The sequence below is a fragment of the Papio anubis genome, chromosome 2, assembly GCF_008728515.1.
Source record: "Papio anubis isolate 15944 chromosome 2, Panubis1.0, whole genome shotgun sequence".
NCBI classification, from domain to species: domain Eukaryota; kingdom Metazoa; phylum Chordata; class Mammalia; order Primates; family Cercopithecidae; genus Papio; species Papio anubis.
The window spans coordinates 98713470-98735439 of record NC_044977.1 but is presented as its reverse complement, the minus strand read 5'-3'; the positions used below and the strand labels follow the sequence as shown (position 1 = coordinate 98735439).

At 39.9% G+C, this 21970-nt stretch overlaps 1 protein-coding gene across 9 annotated transcripts in view; it reads right to left on the bottom strand.

The window, feature by feature from the left end:
• Positions 1–21970, bottom strand: part of ULK4 (unc-51 like kinase 4) — a 793903-nt gene that overhangs the window by 754723 nt on the left and 17210 nt on the right. For all 9 annotated transcript variants that reach the window (XR_001899874.3, XM_017955554.2, XM_021933668.2 and 6 more), the window contains exons 3-5: positions 9336–9435; positions 6887–7026; positions 2938–3100 (exon numbers count right to left, since the gene is read on the bottom strand). Coding sequence is in view for 7 of the 9 variants with exons in the window: in XM_017955554.2 (XP_017811043.2) it covers positions 2938–3100; positions 6887–7026; positions 9336–9435 (403 nt within the window). In the remaining 2 variants the exon portion in view is untranslated. The remainder of the gene's footprint in view (positions 1–2937; positions 3101–6886; positions 7027–9335; positions 9436–21970) is intronic.

Genomic DNA, 21970 nt, shown 5'->3' with positions numbered 1-21970 from the left:
TCACAGCCGAATCCTACCGGAGGTACAAAGAAGGGCTGATAACATTCCTTCTGAAACTATTCCAAACAACAGAAAAAGAGGGAATCCTCCCTAACTCATCTTATGAGGCCAGCATCATCCTGATACCAAAGCCTGGCAGAGATATACCAACAACAACAAAAAAAAATTTCTGGCCAATATCCCTGATAAACATCAATGTGAAAATCCTTAATAAAATACTGGCAAACCAAATCCAGCAGCACATCAAAAAGCTTATCCATCATGATCAAGTCAGCTTTATCCCTGGGATGCAGGGCTGGTTCAACATACACAAATCAATAAACGTAATCCATCACATAAACAAAACCAATGACAAAAACCACATAATTATCTCAACAGATGCAGAAAAGGTCTTCGACAAAATTCAACACCCCTTCATGCTAAAAACTCTCAATAAACTAGGTATCGATGGAATGTATCTCAAAATAATAAGAGTTATTTATGACAAACCCACAGCCAATATCATACTGAATGGACAAAAACGGGAAGCATTCTCTTTGAAATCCAGCACAAGACAAGGATGCCCTCTCTCACCACTCCTATTCAATGTAGTATCTGAAGCTCTGGCCAGGGCAATCAGGCAAGAGAAAGAAATAAAGGTATTCAAATAGGTAGAGAGGAAGTCAAATTGTCTCTGTTTGCAGATGACATGATGGTATATTTAGAAAATTCCATCGTCTCAGCCCAAAACCTCCTAAAGCTGATAAGCAACTTCAGCAAAGTCTCAGGATACAAAATCAATGTGCAAAAATCACAAGCATTCCTATACACCAATAATAAACAAACGGAGAGCCAAATTATGAGTGAACTCCCATTCACAATTGCTACAAAGAGAATAAAATACCTTGGAATATAACTTACAAGGGATGTGAAGGACCTCTTCAAGGAGAACTACAAATCTCTGCTCAAGGAAATAAGAGAGGACACAAACAAATGGAAAAACATTCCATCCTCATGGATAGGAAGAATCAATATCATGAAAATGGCCATATTGTCCAAAGTAATTTATAGATTCAGAGCTATCCCCACCAAGCTACCATTGACTTTATTCACAGAATTGGAAAAAACTACTTTAAATTTCATATGGAAACAAAAAAGAGTCCACATAGCCAAGAAAATCCTAAGAAAAAAGAACAAAACTGGAGACATCACACTACCTAACCTCAAACTATACTACAAGGCCACAGTAACCAAAACAGCATGGTACTGATACAAAAACAGATCAATGGAACAGAACAGAGACCTCAAAATAGGTATCTACAACCGTCTGATCTTTGACAAACCTGACAAAAACAATCAACGGGGAAAGGATTCCCTATTTAATAAATAGTGTTGGGAAAACTGGCTAGCCATATGCAGAAAAATGAAACTGGACCCCTTCCTTTTACCTTATACAAAAATTAACTCAAGATGGATTAAAGACTTAAATGTAAGACCTAAAACCATAAAAACTCTAGAAGAAAACCTAGGCAATACCATTCAGGATACAGGCATGGGCAAAGACTTCATGACAAAAACACCAAAAGTAATGGCAGCAAAAGTCAAAATTGACAAATGGGATCTAATTAAACGAAAGAGCTTCTGCACAGCAAAATAAACTGGCATCAGAATGAACAGGCAACCTACAGAATGGTAGAAAAGTCTGCAATCTACCCATCTGACAAAGATCTAATATCCAGAATCTACAAAAAACTTAAACAAATTTACAAAAAAGCAAATAACCCCATCAAAAAGTGGGCAAAGGATATGAACAGACACTTCTCTAAAGAAGACATTTATGCAGCCAACAAACATATGAAAAAAAACTCAACATCACTGATCATTAGAGAAATGCAAATCAAAACCACAATGAGATACCATCTCACACCAGTCAGAATGGCAATTATTAAAAAGTCAAGAAACAAAAATGCTGGCAAGGCTGTAGAGAAATAGAACGGTTTTGGACTGTTGGTGGGAATGTAGATTGGTTCAACCATTGTGGAGGACAATTCCTCAGGGATCTAGAACCAGAAATACCATTTGACCCAGCAATCCCATTACTGGGTATACACCCAAAGGAATATAAATCATTCTACTATAAAGACACATGCACACGTATGTTTATTGCAGCACTATTCACAATAGCAAAGACGTGGAACCAACCCAAATGCCCATCAATGATAGACTGGATAAAGAAAATGTGGCACATATACATGATGGAATACTATGCAGCCATAAAAAAGGATGAGTTCATGTCCTTTGCAGGGACATGGATGAAGCTGGAAACCATCATTCTCAGCAAACTAACACAAGAACAGAAAACCAAACACTCTCATTCGTAAGTGGGAGTTGAACAATGAGAACACATGGGCACAGGGAGGGGAACATCACACACGGGGCCTGTCAGGGGGTGGGGGGCTAAAGGAGGGATAGTATTAGGAGAAATACCTAATGTAGATGACGGCTTGATGGGTGCGGCAAACCACCATGGCGTGTGTATACTTATGTAACAAACCTGCACATTCTGCACATGTATCCCAGAACTTAAATTTAAAAAAAAAAAAGAAAGAAATATGTTTCAACTACAGAATATCATTCACTCAACTAATTTCTATTGAACCACTAATGTTCCAGGCACCATTCCCCTCCTATGTGCTAATGAGTGCTTAGTAAAACATAAAGCTGAGGACGAAATGCAGGCTTTGTTAAGGTTCCCCAGGCCTTACAGAGTAGATCCACATTGAATACTTTAGGCCATGGATAAAGCCATTCCTATGTCCAGACTATGTCTGCTGGTCATTACCATTTTCAATATGTCATGTGAGTGGCAAAACAAAAGACTGACATTGTCTCCTAAATACAGGACTTGCATGGTCCACAACTAGAGTTACGATCTTTAAATATTCCAGGTCCACATACCTTTGACTCTACTTTTCATGCTTTTCTTCAGGACATTTTCCCCGCTATCACCTCCTCCTTCCTCTGCTGCCACCAAAGCAAAGAACTCTTCCAAATTTTCACCTTCCACTTTTGCCAAGCAAAAGTTGCTAAACTTCAGTGTGCCAGGCCCTTCCAAGAGTATCTATGAAGATCAAATAAATGTTTTCAGAAGAAAAATCAACTTAATTTGTACATATATCAGCACCTCTTATAATTGCACTAAAGAACTTTTGAGCATTGCTACTCTTTCTCCATCAGAACTCAGAAAAATAAATGCTTATAATTTTTTTAAAAAGCTAAAGAAAAATAAATCCAACTTTTTAATAATCAAATACAAAATTAAATTGTTCATTCTCAGATCTATATAATGAACTCATCATATAACCAAAGTGGAAAACTTCAGGTTTGGGGAAAGATAAACAATGATGAAAATAAAACAATCTGCACTTGCCAAGCCTCAGTGTCAGCTCTAACAGGATTTGAAAACCCAGCTGCCTGAGGTGTTGTTTATTCAAGTGAGGAAGCATAATGTAGAGTTAAGATTAAAGTTGAAGATCTGGATTTTACACCCAGGTCCACCATTTACTTGCTGTCTGACCTTGAAGAACATATTTAACCTTTCTAATCCCCAATCTCTTCACCTATAAAATGGGAAAAATAATACCAAACTCTTCAGACTGTTGTAAGGATTAATCGAAGTTATACAAGTAAAGGGTTTGTAACAGTCGCTGGCATGTGACAAATGCTCAAGTCTGCTAATATAATTTGTGATTAGAATCTATGGATTGCTGAAAACATGCCAGGAACTACTGTTCTGTTACTTTTACCATTTCCTCTATTAAAAGTATTTCTAGATAGGTACAATGGGTCAGGTGGCTTTGTGGTTTTTCAAGGCTATGTAGGGTCAAGTGCGGTGGCTCACACCTGTAATCCCAGCACTTTGGAAGGCTGAGGCGGGCAGATCACTTGGGGCCACGAGTTCGAGACCAGCCTGGCCAACATGGTGAAACCCCATCTCTACTCAAAATACAAAAATTAGCTGGGCATGGTGGCGGGCGCCTATAATCCCAGCTACTCAGGAGGCTGAGGCATGAGAATCACTTCAACCCAGGAGGCGGAGGTTGCAGTGAGCCAAGGTTGTGCCACTGCACTCCATTCTGCATGACAGCGAGACCCTGTCTCAAAAATATAAAATTAAAATAAAGGCAATCTGAAGTTAACTCTTAACTTCTAGTCACAAATACATACTAAGGATGTCTGCTGGTCTACAATAGTGGCTTTTAAACTTATGTGAGCATCAGAATCCCCTGGAAGACTTGTTAAAGCACAGACTACCAGTCACTACCCCCAGAGTTTCTGCTTCAACAGGTTTGGGATGGGGCCCATTTCTACCAAGTGCCAGGTCAACCTAATGCTGCTGGTCCAGAGGACCACTAGCAGGGATCAGCAGATTTTTTTGTGGTCGGTAAAGAGCCAGCTAATAAATATTTTAGACTTTATGAGCCATACAGTCTTTTATACTTCAATGTCATTTCATTTCAATGGAATCTCATACTTCAATTCTGTTGTTGCACAACGGTAGCCACTGACATTACATAAACCAAAGGTCGTGGCTGTGTTCCAGTGAAAGTGTACTTACAAAAATAGGAATCCTGCCTAACCTTTGCTAACCCCTGTTCTAGAACACAGGTTTGGGTTACAAAGCAGCCTGAGTTTTTCAGATCATAACAGCTGATAATAAATCTCACTAAACAACTCCCGTATAGATATCAGCAAACTACAGTCTCTGGGACAAACCCTGGCCATTGCCTTGTACAGCTATGAACCAAGAGTGGGAGATTAAAAAAAAAAAAACCATCTGAAAACTGCCACACCAAAAAAAGTAAGTAAAAAAAGGAGGGGTGGGGATTTGGCCAGGCATGGTAGCTCACACCTGTAATCCCAGCACTTTAGGAAGCCAAGGCAGTAGGATCACCTGAGGTCAGGAGTTTGAGACCAGCCTGGCCAACACAGTGAAACCCTGTCTCTACTAAAAATACAAAAATTTGCCACACGCCTGCCGTCCCAGCTACTCGGGAGACCGAGGCAGGAGAATCACTTGAACCCAGGATGCAGAGTTTGCAGTGAGTTGAGATCACACCACTGCACTCCAGCCTGGACAACAGAGTGAAACTGTGTCTCAAAAAAATAAAAATAAAATAATTTTTTAAATGTGGTTTTTGTATTTCTAAATGGTTAGGGAAAAAATCAAAATAATATTTCTAGACATGTAACAATGAATTACATGAAATTCAAATTTTCATATCCACAAATGAAGTTATTGAAATGCAGCCACAGCCAGGTATTTACAAATTAATCTACAGCTGCTTTCAGCACTACAATGACAGTTGAGTAGCTGCAGACTTGAGGCACATATGTGAATATTTCAAACAAGAACTACTATTCATTATACAGGACTTTATGGAGTTTTCTTTTTTAGGTTTAATTATCTTCTCATACAGATGGCCTGTAAAAATAAAATTCTTAAATGAAATAGTCAGCTTTTTATTTCCTTGGCATATATTAAAGAAAAAGTAAAAACTCAGACCAGTAATATGTACAATTCCTCAAGGTATGTACTTATAAAGACAATAAATGACGTCACCGTGAGTACACTACTTACCAAAAAGTATCCTAGAAACTTAACCTAAATATAATAGGTAATCCTCACAAATATCTTGAAAAATCTATCTCCATGTGACAAAGAAACTGAGGCAAAGAGAAGCAGGGTAACGTGTCCGGGTTCACACAGCTTCTAAGTGTTAGTGTTGATTGCAACTCAGAAACCAAGTAGGTTTCATGACTCTACCATACTGGACATTTAGTTGTGGATAATTAATTTTACCAAAAAGAAAATATTTGATCCATAATATCAGGAATCATACATATATATCCAAGAATGCCACTATCAACTAAAACAATGGTTCATAAATGTGTATGATGACTTAAGAGCTAAGAGGGCCTTATCTTACAGACATATTGGGTTCAACATTTACAATGTAGGTTAGTAGAATTAAGTGATTACTCAAAGAGCTCTGAAAAGGAGACTTCACATTCAAAAAGCAACTTATACAGGTAGCTAAAATACAGTACCATATATTTCCTTTCATTATTTCTTTTCTTTTTTTTCTGAAACGGAATCTCGCTGGAATCCCAGGCTGGAATGCAGTGGTGTGACCTCAGCTCACTGCAACCTGCGCCTCCCGGGTTCAAGCAATTCTCCCTGCCTTGGCCTCTCAAGTAGCTGGAATTACAGGTGACTACCACCATACCCAGCTATTTTTTGTGTTTTTATTTTTTATTTTTTTTTTTTTTAAGACAGAGTCTTGCTCTGTCACTAGGCTGGAGTGCAGTGGTACGATCTCGGCTCACTGCAACCTCCGCCTCCCGGGTTCAAGCAATTCTCCTGCCTCAGCCTCTCAAATAGTTGGGACTACAGGAGTGTGCCATCACGCCCAGCTAATTTTTGTTTTTTTTGTTTTTTGTTTTTTGTTTTTTAGTTGAGATGGGGTTTCACCATCTTGGCCAGGATGGTCTCGATCTCTTGACCTCGTGATCCACCCACCTCAGCCTCCCAACGTGCTGGGATTACAGGCAAGAGACACCGCGCCCAGCCTTTTGTGTTTTTAGAAGAGATGAGGTTTCGCTATGTTGGCCAGGCTGGTCTCGAACTTCTGACCTCAAGTGATCTGCCCGCCTCGGCCTCCCAAAGTGTTGGGATTACAGGCATGAGTCACCTGTGCCCTGCATCCTTTTATTTTAAAAAAAGATTAACTAAAATTTCAAGATGTTCTATACCAAAATGTTATCTAAAAATAAAAACATCTTTGAGAAAGCACTCTAAATTGAGACAGAAGCAGTTAGAAAATAAAAAACTTTCATGAATTACCTTCCCAGGAGAAATGTCACAAAAGAGAATGCCAAGTTTATGAAGATGATGTAATCCAGTAACCAGGTCAATCCCAAATTCTCTCACAACATCTTCTGGGAGGTTTTCATCTTGAGCAATAACTGTTTTTAAGGAACCACCTGCAAGAAGTTGATTAGAATCACCCATTTTAACCCCCTGCCATCACAGAGTACCCAAGAGGTTCCATGCTGACAGATACGAACATTGAAAAATGATCAAGACAGTAAACCCTGACAGTCTGGTCGAGGAACACACATGTGAGTGAATACAGTGGCCCAAGCGCTGCAACAGAAGTCTATGCCCAAGCACCAGAGACAGATTCAGGAAAGTGCCTGCTCCCTATGGATGAATGGTGAGAGGCAAGCAGGTAAGATGAAAGGATAATAACCCTAACAGCTGCAAATACTAATGGTAAATACCCCAAAACTGTGCACTTAAATCATATTATACTCTCGTTTACTGTTGTGCTGTCAAGTCACATTCTGCAAAGTACTGCATGGCAAAAAAGACTATGCCTTTCCTTAACAGATAATCACAACCCTTAGCATGTGCCATTAATGAAATAAAAGGCCAAAGTCAGGCACATTGAGAATCCCATTACTATATTCTTCCAAGGTCCCAGTTACTCCTCTACCATCTAAGTGCCAGAAACAAATTTTTTTTTTAAGGGTCAAGATTACAACAGCCAATCCATCAACAGATGAATGGATAAAGAAAATATGGTACATATATACAAGGGAGTACTATTCAGCCATAAAAGAGAGATTTGTCATCTGCAACAACATGGTTGGAACTGGAGGTCATTATGTTAAGTAAAATAAGCCAGACACAGAAAGACAAACATTGCATGTCCTCACTCATTTGTGGGAGCTGAAAATTAAAACAATTGAAATCATGGAGATAGAGAACAGAAGAATGGCTACCAGAGGTTGGGAAGAGTAGTGGGGAGGTGGCGGGGAGTGGGGATGGTTAATGGGTGAAAATAAATAGTATGAATGAATAAGAACTAGTACTTGATAATACAACAGGTAGCTAAAGTCAATAATAATTGAACTATACATTTTAAAATAACTAAAAGAATATAATTGGATTGTAACACAAAGGATAAATGCTTGAGGAAATGGACACCCCATTTACCCTGATGTGCTTATTACACACTGCATGCCTGTACCAACTATGTCATGTTCCCCATAAATATTAATATACATACCTACTATATACCTACACAAATGAAAAATTAATACAACAGCCAAATTCAGAAAACGTAAAGTCTCTGCTGGCATTGGAAAGTTGAGTATGAATTACTATGATGAAGGGAATAGGTATTTGGGGTTTTATTTTGTTTTGGTGGGTGAGGGGCCGTTACAGGCGTAGAGCTGTGTTTTACAGTTAGAATACTACATCTGGTCAGCCAAAGCAAAAAAGCTAATCCTAGGGCTATCTCTTGTGCTTTGTCAATGTGTACATCTATGGAAGTAATGATGAAGGGAAGAGGTATTTGGGGTTTTATTTTTGTTTTGGTGGGTGAGGGGCCGTTACAGACGTAGGCATGTTTTACAGTTAGAATACTACATCTGGTCAGCCAAAACAAAAAACTAATTCTAGGACTATCTCTTGATAACTTTGTCAATGTGTACATCTATGGAAGTAATTCAACCATAATTCTGTCCTATTGATTCAGAAAAATAAAATCAAGTAAGTTATTAATCCAAATTACTTAAGTTTTGTAAATTCTGTGTCAATATGATAAGTTAGATTCACAAAGCTAGTAATAATTATATCAATATTCAATTATCCTTTATTGTTACTCAATGTATAAACAGAAGTACACTAACAGTAGTACTTCATAGTAGTTAATAGTAGTACTTAGTAGTGGTTATTACATTTTTTCCCTGTTAAACTCTTAAAACTTTGAAACTAAAAGCCCAGATAATATGTATTTAGTCACCTTTCTCCCTGTATATAGTCCTAGAAAGCTGTATGAAGGAATGGCTATAATTTGTTATCTCTAATTATTTGTTGGTTCATCTTTGTACTTTTTCACATTGCTTAAAATTTTAGGAGGTACAGTATGCTTTTCACAAAAACAAAAAGATACTTTATAAATGTATTAGCTAATTAATAGCTAGTCAACTTAAAATGTTCGTTTTTATTCCTTGGGAAAATATTTTTGATAAATTAATCACCACTTTAAAACATTTCTAAATTTTTATGTATGTAATGTAATAATACACCAAAGTAAACCCAACCCAGAATTGAATTTACATAATTCTTTTTCCCAAACATCTTTGCTCTTCACCCTTCCCTAATATCCACAGAGCAATAGATTTTCAAGTTAACATAGTAAATAACATCAAAAGTAACAAAACTTACAGCATGTTTTTTTTCAATACTATATTCATAGCACTTTTTACATACTCTTTCTTACCTGTGCAGAGTTCCACCACTAGCCAGAGGTGATTGCTGGTTTCATACCATTCATGAAAAGTTACAATATTCTTGTGTTTAATTTCATGGGTGAGACGGACCTATAAAAACACAGAGCATTCACTCTAAAAAGAAATACCTAAAACTCTTACATCCACTGAGAAAAACCTAATATACAATTGGTAAGTGGATAAGAAAATGGTGACATTTATTTGGTGGAATTCTATACAGATATTAGAAATCACAGTTATGAGGGCTAGTCACACAGAAAAACACTAACTTAAAAATAAACTTTTTTGGCCACGCACGGTGACTCACACCTCTAACAATCCCGGCACTTTGGGAGGCAGAAGTGGGCGGATGACTTGAAGTCAGGAGTTCAAGAGCAGCCTGACCAACATGGTGAAACCCCGTCTCTACTAAAAATACAAAAATCAGTTGGGCGTGACGGCACACGCCGTTCAGTAGCCTGAAATTCAAGCTACTTGGAGACTAAGGCAGGAAAATTGCTTGAACTCAGAAGGCAGAAGTTGCAGTGTGCTGAGATGGTGCCACTGCACTCCAGCCTGGGTGACAGAGCAAGATTCCATTTCTAAATAAATAAATAAATAAATTTTTTAAAACTTGTGTAATACTCTTTTGCATGTCTCTGTAAATATAAATTTGCAAAAGAATTATTTATAGAAAAATGACCAGAAGATATTCACCAACATAGCTACTGTTATTAGTGAAACTGCTGGTGTTTTTTAATTCTACTTTTCTCTCATTTTCTATTGGCTATACTAATACACACTACTTTCATAGCCAAGAAAGAAAAAATAATTTTAAAGGGAAAAAATTTCTCCTAAGTAAACATAACCTACCTACTCAATAATACAATAGTTAACTAAGTTGTATTATCAACTGACAAAATATTGTCAACATTAAAATGTATACTTAATTTTATTACATAGAGGAATGAGTGTTATAATGTTAATTGAGAAGGGCAAAAAACAAAATTATACCACGACTAAACCATTAAAGAACAAACTCAGAAACTAGAAGGAAACAAACCAAGACATGAGCAATGATTATCTTCTTTTTTTGTTTTTTTTTTTTGAAGGAGTCTTACTCTGTCATTCAGGCTGGAGTACAGTGGTGCAATCTCGGCTCACTGCAACCTCTGCCTCCCGGGTTCAAGCAATTCTCTGCCTCAGCCTCCCAAGTAGCTGGGATTACAGGTACACACCACCATGCCCAGCCAATTTTTGTACTTTTAGTAGAGATGGGGTTTCACCACGTTGGTCAGGCTGGTCATGAACTCCTGACCTCAAGTGATGCACCCGCCTTGGCCTCCCACAGTGTTGGGATTACAGGTGTGAGCCACTGTGCCCGGTTAAGCAATGATTATCTTTAGGTGATAGGACAATTGCCCTTTTTTCTTCTATTCATTTTTCCCTATTGTCCAAGTTTCTACAGTGAAGTTGTATTTTTTTTTTTAATTTTTAAAAGAACTCTCAGGATTCTACAATCTACTTTTAAAAAGATTCCTGGTCTGGACACCCCACATAGCTCTTGATTGGAGTACGCCCCTGGGAGGAAGCTTCAAAGCAAGGGAATCAGACAGGTACACTCGTTGTTCACCAGTATTCTATCTTCTGCAGCCTCTGCCACCTGCTGACACCCAGGCAAAACAGGGTCTGGAGTGGACCTCAGCAATCTCCAACAGACCTACAGCTGAGGTCCTGACTGTTAGAAGGAAAACTAACAAAGAGGAAGGACAGCCTGGCTTATGGTACATCCCACCATCATCAAGACCAGAGGCAGACAAAACCACAAGATGGGAAAAAGGCGGGGGCGAAAAGCTGGAAATTCAAAAAATAGAGTGCATCGCCCCTCAAGAAAAGGCATAACCATAGCCAGCAACGGATCAAAGCTGAATGAGGAGAATGACTTTGTGAGATGAGAGAAAGAGGCTTCAGTCCATCAAACTTCTCAGAGCTAAAGGAGGAATTAGCAAGCGCAAAGAAACTAAAATCTTGAAAAGAGTGGAAGAATTGATAACCAGAATAATTAATGCAGAAGGCCATAAGCGAGCGGGCAGAGATGAAAACCATGACAGAAATACACTTATTAGATGCACAAGCTTCAGTAACCGACTTCGATCAACTGGAAGAAAGAGTATCAGCGATTGAGGATCAAATGAATGAAATGAAGAAAGCGAGAGAGAATAAAAAGAAAAAGAGAAAACAGATAGACAAGGCTACCACAAAAGTATGGGATTATGAAAGATCCGTCACGTCTGATTGGGGTGCCTGAAAGTGAGGGGAAAATGGAATTCAAAGTTGGAAAATGCTCTTCAGGATACCATCAGGAGAACTTCCCCGGCTAGTAGGGCATTAACATTCAAATTCAGGAAATACAGAGAGCGCCACAAAGATACTCCTCGAGGAAGAGAGCAACTCAAGACACATAGTGCCAGATTCACAAAAGTTGAAATGAGAAAAAATGTTAAGGAGCAGCCAGAGAGAAAGGTCAAGGTTACCACAAAGGGAAGCCCACATCAGACTCACAGCAGATCTCGGCAGAAACTCTACAAGCCAGAAGAAATTGGGGCTGTATATTCAGCATTCTTAAAAGAAAGAATTTTTAAACCCAAGGAATTTCATATCAGCCAAACTAAGTTTCATAAGTAGAAGGAGAAATAAAATCCTTCCCCACAGACAGCAAATGCTTAGAGATTTTGTCACCACCAAGCCTTACAAGAGACCCTGAAGGAAGCCACTAAACATGGAAAGGAACAACCAATTTACCAGCCATTGCAAGAAACATATCAAAATCTTAAAAACCATCGAGGGCTAGGAAGAAACTGCATCAACTAACGAGCAAAATAACCAGTTAATATCATGGCAGGATCAAGTTCACACACATAACAATATTAACCTTAAATGTAAATGGACTAAATGGTCCAATTAAAAGACACAGACTGGCAAACCGGATAAAGAGTCAAGACCCATCAGTCTGCTGTATTCAGGAGACCCATCTCACATGCAGAGACACACATAGGCTCAAAATAAAGGGATGGAGGAAGATCTACCAAGCAAATGGAAAAAAAAGAAACTAAGGGTTGCAATACTAGTCTCTGATAAAACAGACTTTAAACCATCAAAGATCAAAGAGACATGAAGTCCATTACATAATGGTAAAGGGATCCAATTCAACAGGAGAGCTAACTATCTAAATATATATGCACTATACAGGAGCACCCCAGATTCATAAAAGCAAGTCCTTAGAGACTTACAAAGAGACTTAGATTCCCATACAATAATAATGGGAGACTGTACCCACTGTCAACATTAGACAGATCTACGAGACAGAAAGTGAGCAAAGGATATCCAGGAATTGAGACTCATCTCTCTGCAGCAAGACCTAATAGACATCTACAGAACTCTCCACCCCAAATCAGCAGAATGCCACATTCTTCTCAGCACCATCCTTCTTCCAAAATTATTACATAATTGGAAGTAAAAGCACTCCTCAGCAAATGTACAAGAACAGAAATTATAACAAACTGTCTCAGACCACAGTGCAATCAAATAGAACTCAAGTTCAGAAACTCAATCAAAGGCAAGCTCAACTACATGGAGCTAGATAACCTGCTCCTGAATGACTACTGGGTACACAGCAGAATGAAGGCAGAAATAAAGATGTTCTTTAGAACCAATGAGGAACAAGATACAGCATACAGAATCTCTGGGACACAGATTAAAGCAGTGTGTAAGGAAATTTATAGCACCCCTAAATGCTTACAAGAGAGAAGCTGGAAAGATCTAAAATTGACACTCTAACATCACAATTAAAAAGAACTAGAGAGCAATAGCAAACACAGTCAAAAAGCTAGCAGAGGCAAGAAATATAACTAAGATCAGAGCAGAACTGAAGGAGATAGAAACACAAAAGAAACTCTCCAAAATCCAATGAATCCAGGTTGGGTTTTGAAAGATCAACTCAAAATTGATAGACCACTAACAAGACTAATAAAAGGAAGAAAAGAGAGAGAAGAATCAAATAGATGCAATAAAAATGATAAAGGGGATATCACCACCACGACCCCACAAATACAAACTACCATCAGAATACTATAAATACCTCTACAAAATAAAAACTAGAAAATCCTAGAAGAAATGGATAATTTCCTGGACACTTACACTCTCCAAGACTAAACCAGGAAGAAGCTGAATCCTGAATAGACCAATAGCAGGCTCTGAGAATTGAGGCAATAAATTAATAGCCTACCAACCAAAAAGTCAGGACCAGATGGATTCACAGCTGGAATTCTACCAGAGGTACAAGGGAGGAGCTAGTACCATTCATTCTGAAACTATTCCAATCAATAGAAAAGAGAATCCTCTAACTCATTTTACAGGGATCAGCATCATCCCTGATACAAGCCCTGGCAGAGACACAACAAAAAAGAGAAATTTTAGACCAATATCCCTAGTGAACGTGCAAAAATCCTCAATAAAATACTGGCAAACCCGGATCCAGCAGCACATCAAAGCTTATACACCATGATCAAGTAGAGCACCATCCCTGGGATGCAAGGCTGGTTCAACATACACAAATCAATAAAGCGTAAATCCAGCATATAAAACAGAACCAAAGACAAGAACCGTGATTATCTCAATAGATGCAGAAAAGATGGCGACAAAATTCAACCAGCCCTTCATGCTAAAACTCCAATAAATTAGGGTATTGATGGAGCGTATCTCAAGATCATAGAGCTATTTATGACAAACCCACAGCCAATATCATACTGAATGGGTAAATCTGGAAAAATTCTCTTTGAAAACTGGCACAAGACAGGGATGCCCTCTCTCTGCCTCCTATTCAGCATAGTGTTGGAAGTTCTGGCGCTAGGGCAATCAGGCAAGAGAGAAATCAAAAGGGTATTCAGTTAGGAAAAGAAGAAGTCAAATTATCCCTGTTTGCAGATGACATGATGGTTTATTTAGAAAACCCCATTGTCTCAGCCCAAAATCTCCTTAAGCTGATAAGAAATTTCAGCAAAGTCTCAGGATACAAAATTAATGTGCAAAAATCACAAGCATTCTTATACCTCAGTAACAGCAGACAAACAGAGAGCCAAATCATGAATGAGATCTTCCATTCACAATTGCTTCAAAGAGAATACAAATGCCTAGGAATCCAGCCCACAAGGGATGTCAAGGACCTCTTCAGGGGAACTACAAAATGCTGCTCCAGTGAGAATAAAGAGACACAAACAAATGGAAGAACATACCATGCTCTTTGGATAGGAAGAATCAATATCATTGAAATGGCCATACTGCCCAAGGTAATTTATGGGTCAATGCCATCCCATCAAGCTACCAATGAGTTTCTTCACAGAACTGGAAAAAAGCCTTTTAAAAGTTCATATGGAACCAAAGAGCCACATCTCAAGACAATCCTAAGTCAAAAGAACAAGCTGGAGGCATCAGCTGCAACTTCAAAACTATACTACAAGGCTACAGTAGCAAAACAGCATGGTACTGGTACCAAAGAACAGAGATATAGACCAATGGAACAGAACAGAGTCCTCAGAAATAATACCACACATCTACAGCCATCTGATCTTTGATAAACCTAGAGAAAAACAAGAACTGGGGAAAAGATTCCCTATTTAATAAATGAATTGCAGGGAAAATTGGCCGAGCCATGAAGTAGAAAGCTGAAACTGGATCCTTTCCTTACTCCTTATATGAAAATTAATTCAAGATGGATTAGAGACTTAAATGTTAGACCCTAATACCATAAAAACTCTAGAAGAAAACCTAGGTAATACCATTCAAGGACATAGGCATGGGCAAGGACTTCATGTCTAAAACACAAAAGCAATGGCAACAAAGAAGGCAAAATTGACAAATGGGATCTCATTAAACTAAAGAGCTTCTGCACAGCAAAAGAAACTACCATCAGAGTGAAAGGCAACCTACAGAATGGTAGAAATTTTGCAATCTACTCATTAGACAAAGGGCTAATATCCAGGAGAACCTACAAAGAACTCAAACAAATTTACAAGAAAAAACAAACAACCCCATCAAAAGTGGGCAAAGGATATGAACAGACAGTTCTCAAAGAGACATTCATACAGCCAACAAACACATGAAAAATATTCATCATCACTGTGCATCAAATGCAAATCAAAACCACAATGATATACCATCTCACACCAGTTGGGAATGGCAGTCATTAAAAGTCAGGGAAACAACAGGTGCTGGAGAGGATGTGGAAATAAGACACTTTTACACTGTTGGTGGGACTGTAATAGTTCAGCCATTATATGGAAAACAGTATAAGCTGATTCCTCAAAGGATCTAGAACTAGATGTACCATATGACCAACCATCCCATTACAGGTATATACCCAAAAGTTATAAATCATGCTGCTATAAAGACACATGCACCATTATGTTTACTGCCTTTATTCACAATGTAAAGACTTGGAATCAACCCAAATGTCCATCAGTGACAGACTGGATTAAGAAAATGTGGCACATATACACCATGGAATACTATGCAGCCATAAAAAGGATGAGTTTGTGTCCTTTCAGCAGGGACATGGATGCAACTGGAGCTCATCATTCTGTAAAACTACTCACTTAAAGAACAGAAAACCAAACACATGTTCTCACTCATAGGTGGGAACTGAACAATGAGAATCACTTGGACTTGGGAAGGAACATCACACACAGGGCCTATTATGGGGAGGGGAGGGGAGGGAGGATTGCATTGGGAGTTATACCTGATGTAAATGACAGCAGGGGTTGATGGGTGCTGTGAGTTGATGGGTGCAGCACACCAACATGGCACAAGAGTATACATGTAACAACAAACCTGCACATTATGCACATATACCCTAGAACTTAAAGTATAATAAAAATATATATATATATTCCTGGTCTGGCCAGGTGTGGTGGTTCACGCCTGTAATTCCAGCACTTTGGGAGGCCAAAGCGGGCAGATCACAAAGGTCAGGAGATTCAGACCATCCTGACTAACATGGAGGTAGAACCCTGTCTCTACTAAAATAAAAAAATTAGCCTGGCATGGTGGCAGGCTGTGCAATCCCAGCTCCCTCCAGGAGGCTGGAAGCAGAGAGAATGGTGTGAACCCAGGGAGGCAGAGCTTGCAGTGAGCCAAGATTGCGCCATGCCCCAGTCTAGGTAACAGGCAAGACTCTGTACTCAAAAAAAAAAAAAAAAAAAAAAACCCAATTCCTAGTCCAGTAGGTGGCTCATGCCTGTAATCCCAACACTTTAGGAGGCCAAGGCAGGAGGATCACTTGAGCCAGGGGTCCCCAACTCCTGGGCCGTGGACCGGTCCAGGTCCCATGGCCTGTTAGGAACCAGGCCAGACAGCAGCAGGTGAACAGTCAGCAAGCAAGCATTACTTCTTGAGCTTGTCTCCTGTCAGATCAGTAGCAGCATTAGATTCTCACAGAAGTGCAAACACTATTGTGAACTGCGCATGGGAGGGATCCAGGCTGCCCACTCCTTATGAGAATCTAATGCCTGATGATCTGAGGTGGAACAGTTTCATCCCGAAACAATCCCCACCCCATGAAAAAACTGTCTTCCACAAAACCAGTCCCTGGTGTCAAAAAAAAAGTTGGGGACAAGTGCCACAGTTTTATATATATAAACATATATATAAACATAGAAATTGACCCTTCTAGTCTTAAAGCTTGAAACTTACATCTGTTTTATTTGAACTGCTTCCTCAGGAAAGGACCCCCCCCCAAACCTCTCAAAAAGTATCAAGGAACTGAAGCTCACCAGATCACCATACCCAGACATGAGGCGCCAGGCCCCTGATTCATCATGATTGCTTCCTTTCACCTCCAAAGGTCTGTTTTCCCACACATTGCTATGTTTCTTTCCTGTTATATGAACCCCTAATTTTAGTCAGTCAAGGAGATTGGTTTTTGAGACTGAGCTCCCATCTCCTTGGCAGCAGCACCTGATTAAAGCCTTCTTCCCTGGCAATAGGTGTCATCTCAGTGATTGGTTTTCTGTGTGGAAAACAGCAGGACCTAGACCAAACCCCTGGTGTTTCAGTAACAGTTTTAACACAAGCCTGAGCAATATAGCAAGACCTCATCTCCACTAAAAATTTTTTTTTAATTAGCCAGGCATGGTGATGCATACCTGTAGTCCCAGCTACTCAGGACACTGAGGCAGGATAGCTGGAGCCCAGGAGTTCAAGGCTGCAGTGAACTGTGTTGCACCACTGCACTCCAGCCTGGGCAAGACAGCAAGACCCCAACTCCAAAAAAAAAAAAAAAATAGAAACATTCTTACTTATTTTCTGTTCGATAAGTATTTAAAAAAAAAAAAAAAGAAACATCCTAGATGAATCCTAGTGTCATCAATTCACCCTATGGTAAAAGGTATCTTTACAATAAGCACACTGATCTTAAAAATGTACATTTCTGTCAGATCATAAGAATACTCGTGCATAAAAAACAAATAATAAACATGCAAAAGCCTATCTGTTAAAAAATACTAAGTTGTTCTGGAGGTTTTGCTTTCTCCTTTTAAAATTCCACTAAATACGAAAAATAAAACCACAAAAATGTGTGCATTACTAGCAAACCATCAAGATCCAAAATTGCTGACAACTAACAAAGTGCTTTCAATCCTGTCCTTTTTTTTTTTTTTTTTTTTGAAACAAGGTCTCACTCTATACCCAGGCTGGAACACAGTGGCACAATCATGGCTCACTGTAGCCTTCATCTATTGGGCTCAAGGGATCCTCCTCCTCCCTTAGCCTCCAGAGTAGTGGGGACCATAGTTGCACCACTACATTCGGTTGACTTTTTTGATTTTTTGCATACACAAGGTCTCACTTTGTTGCCCCAGTTGGTCTTGAACTCCTGGATTCAACCAATCCTCCCACCTCAGCCTCCCAGAGTGCTGGGATTACAGGTATGAGTCACTGTGCTCAGCTTTAAAAAATAAATAAATAAACTTTTTTTTAAAGTTACATCCAAACTCCACTACCACTTAACACAAACAGATGAGCCCATATATACAGAGCTCCCCATTTTAAAAATGAAACACTCTGTGAACAACTAGGTGGGCTCATACTGTAGCACAATTAGAGGAAAATGGATCCACATAACTTAGAAGACAGAGGAGTTAAAAAACAGAAAGCAGAGTGACCAAGAGAAAATTTAAGGAGCAACTTGCAAGAAACTACAAAACTAAAATGAAAAACTTAGCCAGGCATGGTGGCACATGCTTGTGGTCCCAGCTACTAGGGAGGCTGAGGCAGGAGGATCCCTTGAGCCCGGGCAGTCAAGGCGCAGTGAGCCGTGATCACATCACTGCACCCAGCCTGAGTGACAGAGAAAGAAAGAAGGAAGAAGGAAGGAAGGAAGGAAGGAAGGAAGGAAGGAAGGAAGGAAGGAAGGAAGGAAGGAGGGGAGGGAGGGAGGGAGGGAGGGAGGGAGGGAAAGAAACTGCAAAACTAATAAGGCCACCAAAGAATAAGGAAGACCACCTGGTGTCCATGTTTAAGGACTCCCACTGATTCAGGCACAGGAAGGGGGGGGGTCCTGATGAAAAATAAAGGGGACATGGCAATTACAACAGAATCACCAACAGAATCTGGGCCCCAGCACTTCCTTCCAGCACGCCTCATCATTCAACATACGCCCCATGCCCACTCTTCTAAATGCTGGGCCAAACTGCCTCTCAAAGTCTTGCCCTCCACCTTCACCTCAACCACCTATCTATCCATGGTTACTCCACAGACCTACAGCGTTCAATGTGGGAGCAATGTGCCACACAGGGCTACTCAGAACTCAAAAAGTGGCTTGTCTGAACTGGGATGTGCTACAGATGTGAAATACACACAGTATTCTGAAGACTTCATACCAAAAAATAATAAACAATATCTCAATAATAGTTTTTACCGGCCAGGTGCAGTGGCTCACGACTGTAAACCCAACACTTTGGGAGGCCGAGGCGGGCAGATCACATGAGGTCAGGAGTTTGAGACCAGCCTGGCCAACATGGTGAAATCCTATCTCTACAAAAAATACAAAAATTAGGCGGGCATGGTGGTACATGTCTGAAGTTCCAGGAACTTAGGAGGCTGAGGCAGGAGAATCACTTGAACCCAGAAGGCAGAGGTTGCAGAAAGCCTAGATCGCACCACTGCACTCCAGCCTGGGTGGGAGAGCAAGACTTCATCTCAAATAAATAAAAAAATAAATAGTTTTTACCAATTATATGTTGAAATGATCGTACATTGTGTACACTCGTTTTAGAAATATATTACCAAAGTTAGGCTGGGCGCGATGGCTCACGTCTGTAATCCCAGCACTTTGGGAGGCTGAGGTGGGTGGATCACAAGGTCAGGAGATCGAGACCATCCTGGCTAACACAGTGAAACTCCATCTCTACTAAAAATACAAAAAATTAGCCGGGCGTGGTGGCGGGCGCCTGTAGTCCCAGCTACTCAGGAGGCTGAGGCAGGAGAATGGCATGAACCCAGGAGGCGGAGCTTGCAGTGAGCCGAGATGGTACCGCTGCAAGACTCTGTCTCAAAAAAAAAAAAAAAAAGAAAGAAAGAAAGAAATACATTACCAAAGTTAATTTCACCCATTTGTTTTTCATTTTTCAATGTGGCTACTAAAAAATTCAAAATTAGATTTGTGGCCCCCATTATATTTTTATTAGATGGTGTTGCTAGACTTTTACTAAAAACTGCATTACCAACAAAATCTCTTTCACACATCCTAGCCTGTGACAATATACACACACTTTCCAGCTTGCTCCCACGAGCATTCCAATTCTGGTTAAACTCAACCAACCCTCCACATACTCTGCAGCTACTCAAGCAGGTAAAGCAGAAGCTCCTCAAGCATGTAAAGCAGAAACAAACGGTGCTGCCTGATTTACTTTAAATGTATGATCACAAATCTCAAATGGCCCAAGACAACCTGCTCTTCAAGTGACCATTCACACCTCTTCTTTCCTCTCCTTCCTACCTCCTAACTGATGACTTTGCTTATTTCAAGGAAGGTAGAACCAAACAGAAGAAAACTTTCTCAGGCTCCTGGCGTGGAGTCTACCAACTTGCATCTTGTGCCATACCCTGCCTCCTCTCAGTTACCCATGCTCCTTCCAAAAGTCAAAGCCTCCCCTTGTATATATGATCCCAACCCCTCTCAAACTTCACTTATATTACTTTCTGCTCTCCACATTATGCTGAGTATTTTTCCATTGCTAATAGACCATTTCCATCAGCATACAAACATGTTGCAATTATTATCTTTATGGAAAAGCTGCTAGTTGCTTACCTAAATCTTTAATAACAGAATTCCTATATGACAAAAACAGCCTTGTGCCTGTCCAGAAAAAGATTTCTCCCGCTCCTGCCCAGACAGGGGACACCAACAAGATGTTAACAGGGTCAGTAGCTCCGGTTTCCTGGAAAACACTTAATGGGGTTTATTCAAGGTAACCCCGTGGCACCTCCTTTCTTCCCCTTCCTCCCTGGAAAGCTGACATGGTAACTAAAGCGACATGGCCATCCAGCAACTGTGAAATGGCCTTGCACATAAGCCAAGTTAAATAAGGATAGGAGAGAAGAATGACAGGGAATTGATGACATGGTAGAATCAGTTTGCAAGTGCAGTTTCCTTTACATGAGAGAAAATAAACCACCTGTTTTAATACATGTAATTTCACAGGAGGATGAGGCAGGAGAATTGCCTGAACCCAGGAGGTGGAGGTTGCAGTGAGCTGAAATCATGCCACTATACTCCAGTCTGGATGACAGAGTGAGATCCTGTCTCAAAAAAAAAAAGGAAAAAAAAAAAAAAAACATGTCATTTCAGATCTCAGGAGTCAGAGGTAACTCCTGATAACTCTTTCCATCTCAACCTCCTGTCTCCATCCAGTTATCATCCCATTTCTCTGCTCCTTGATACAGCAAAACTCCTTAAGGATGGCCTCTACCTTCAGTCCCTCTTTTTATAAGAAGTGTACTTATTTATTTTTGTAGAGATAGGGTCTTGCTATGTTGCCCCGGCTGGTCTCAAACTCCTGGCCTCAAGCAATCCTCCCACCTCAGCCTCCCAAAACACCAGGATTACAGGAACGAGCCACTAAGCCCAGCTTGCTCCCCCGTAAACATATTCTAATTCCAGCTTTCATCCCCACCACTTTCTGAAACCACTCTCTTCAAGGTTATCAGTGGCCTCTCCATTGCCAAATCCTCAGTTCTCACCTTATTAGCAGCATCTCACACAAGTGGTTTATCTCATCACCGTATACTACTGTCTTTATTTGACCTCTATAACATCCCATGATTTGGCCAATATTTTTAGTTACAGAGAACAGAATCTATTCTGGCTAACAAAAGGACTTATGAGGGGCCTAGATAATTCCAGAATTAATGATGGAAAGTTCCTGAAACAGAATCTAGGCTCAATTTCTGGAAAGAGTTCCCAAACCACACCATAAAACTGAGCCACCAGAGGAGCTCCTATCTCCATCAGAACATTAAGGAATCAAGACTCTGCCATCACAGCTATCACAGCTGTCAGCACCAAAGTGCTGCCTCTGCCACCAGTAGGAAG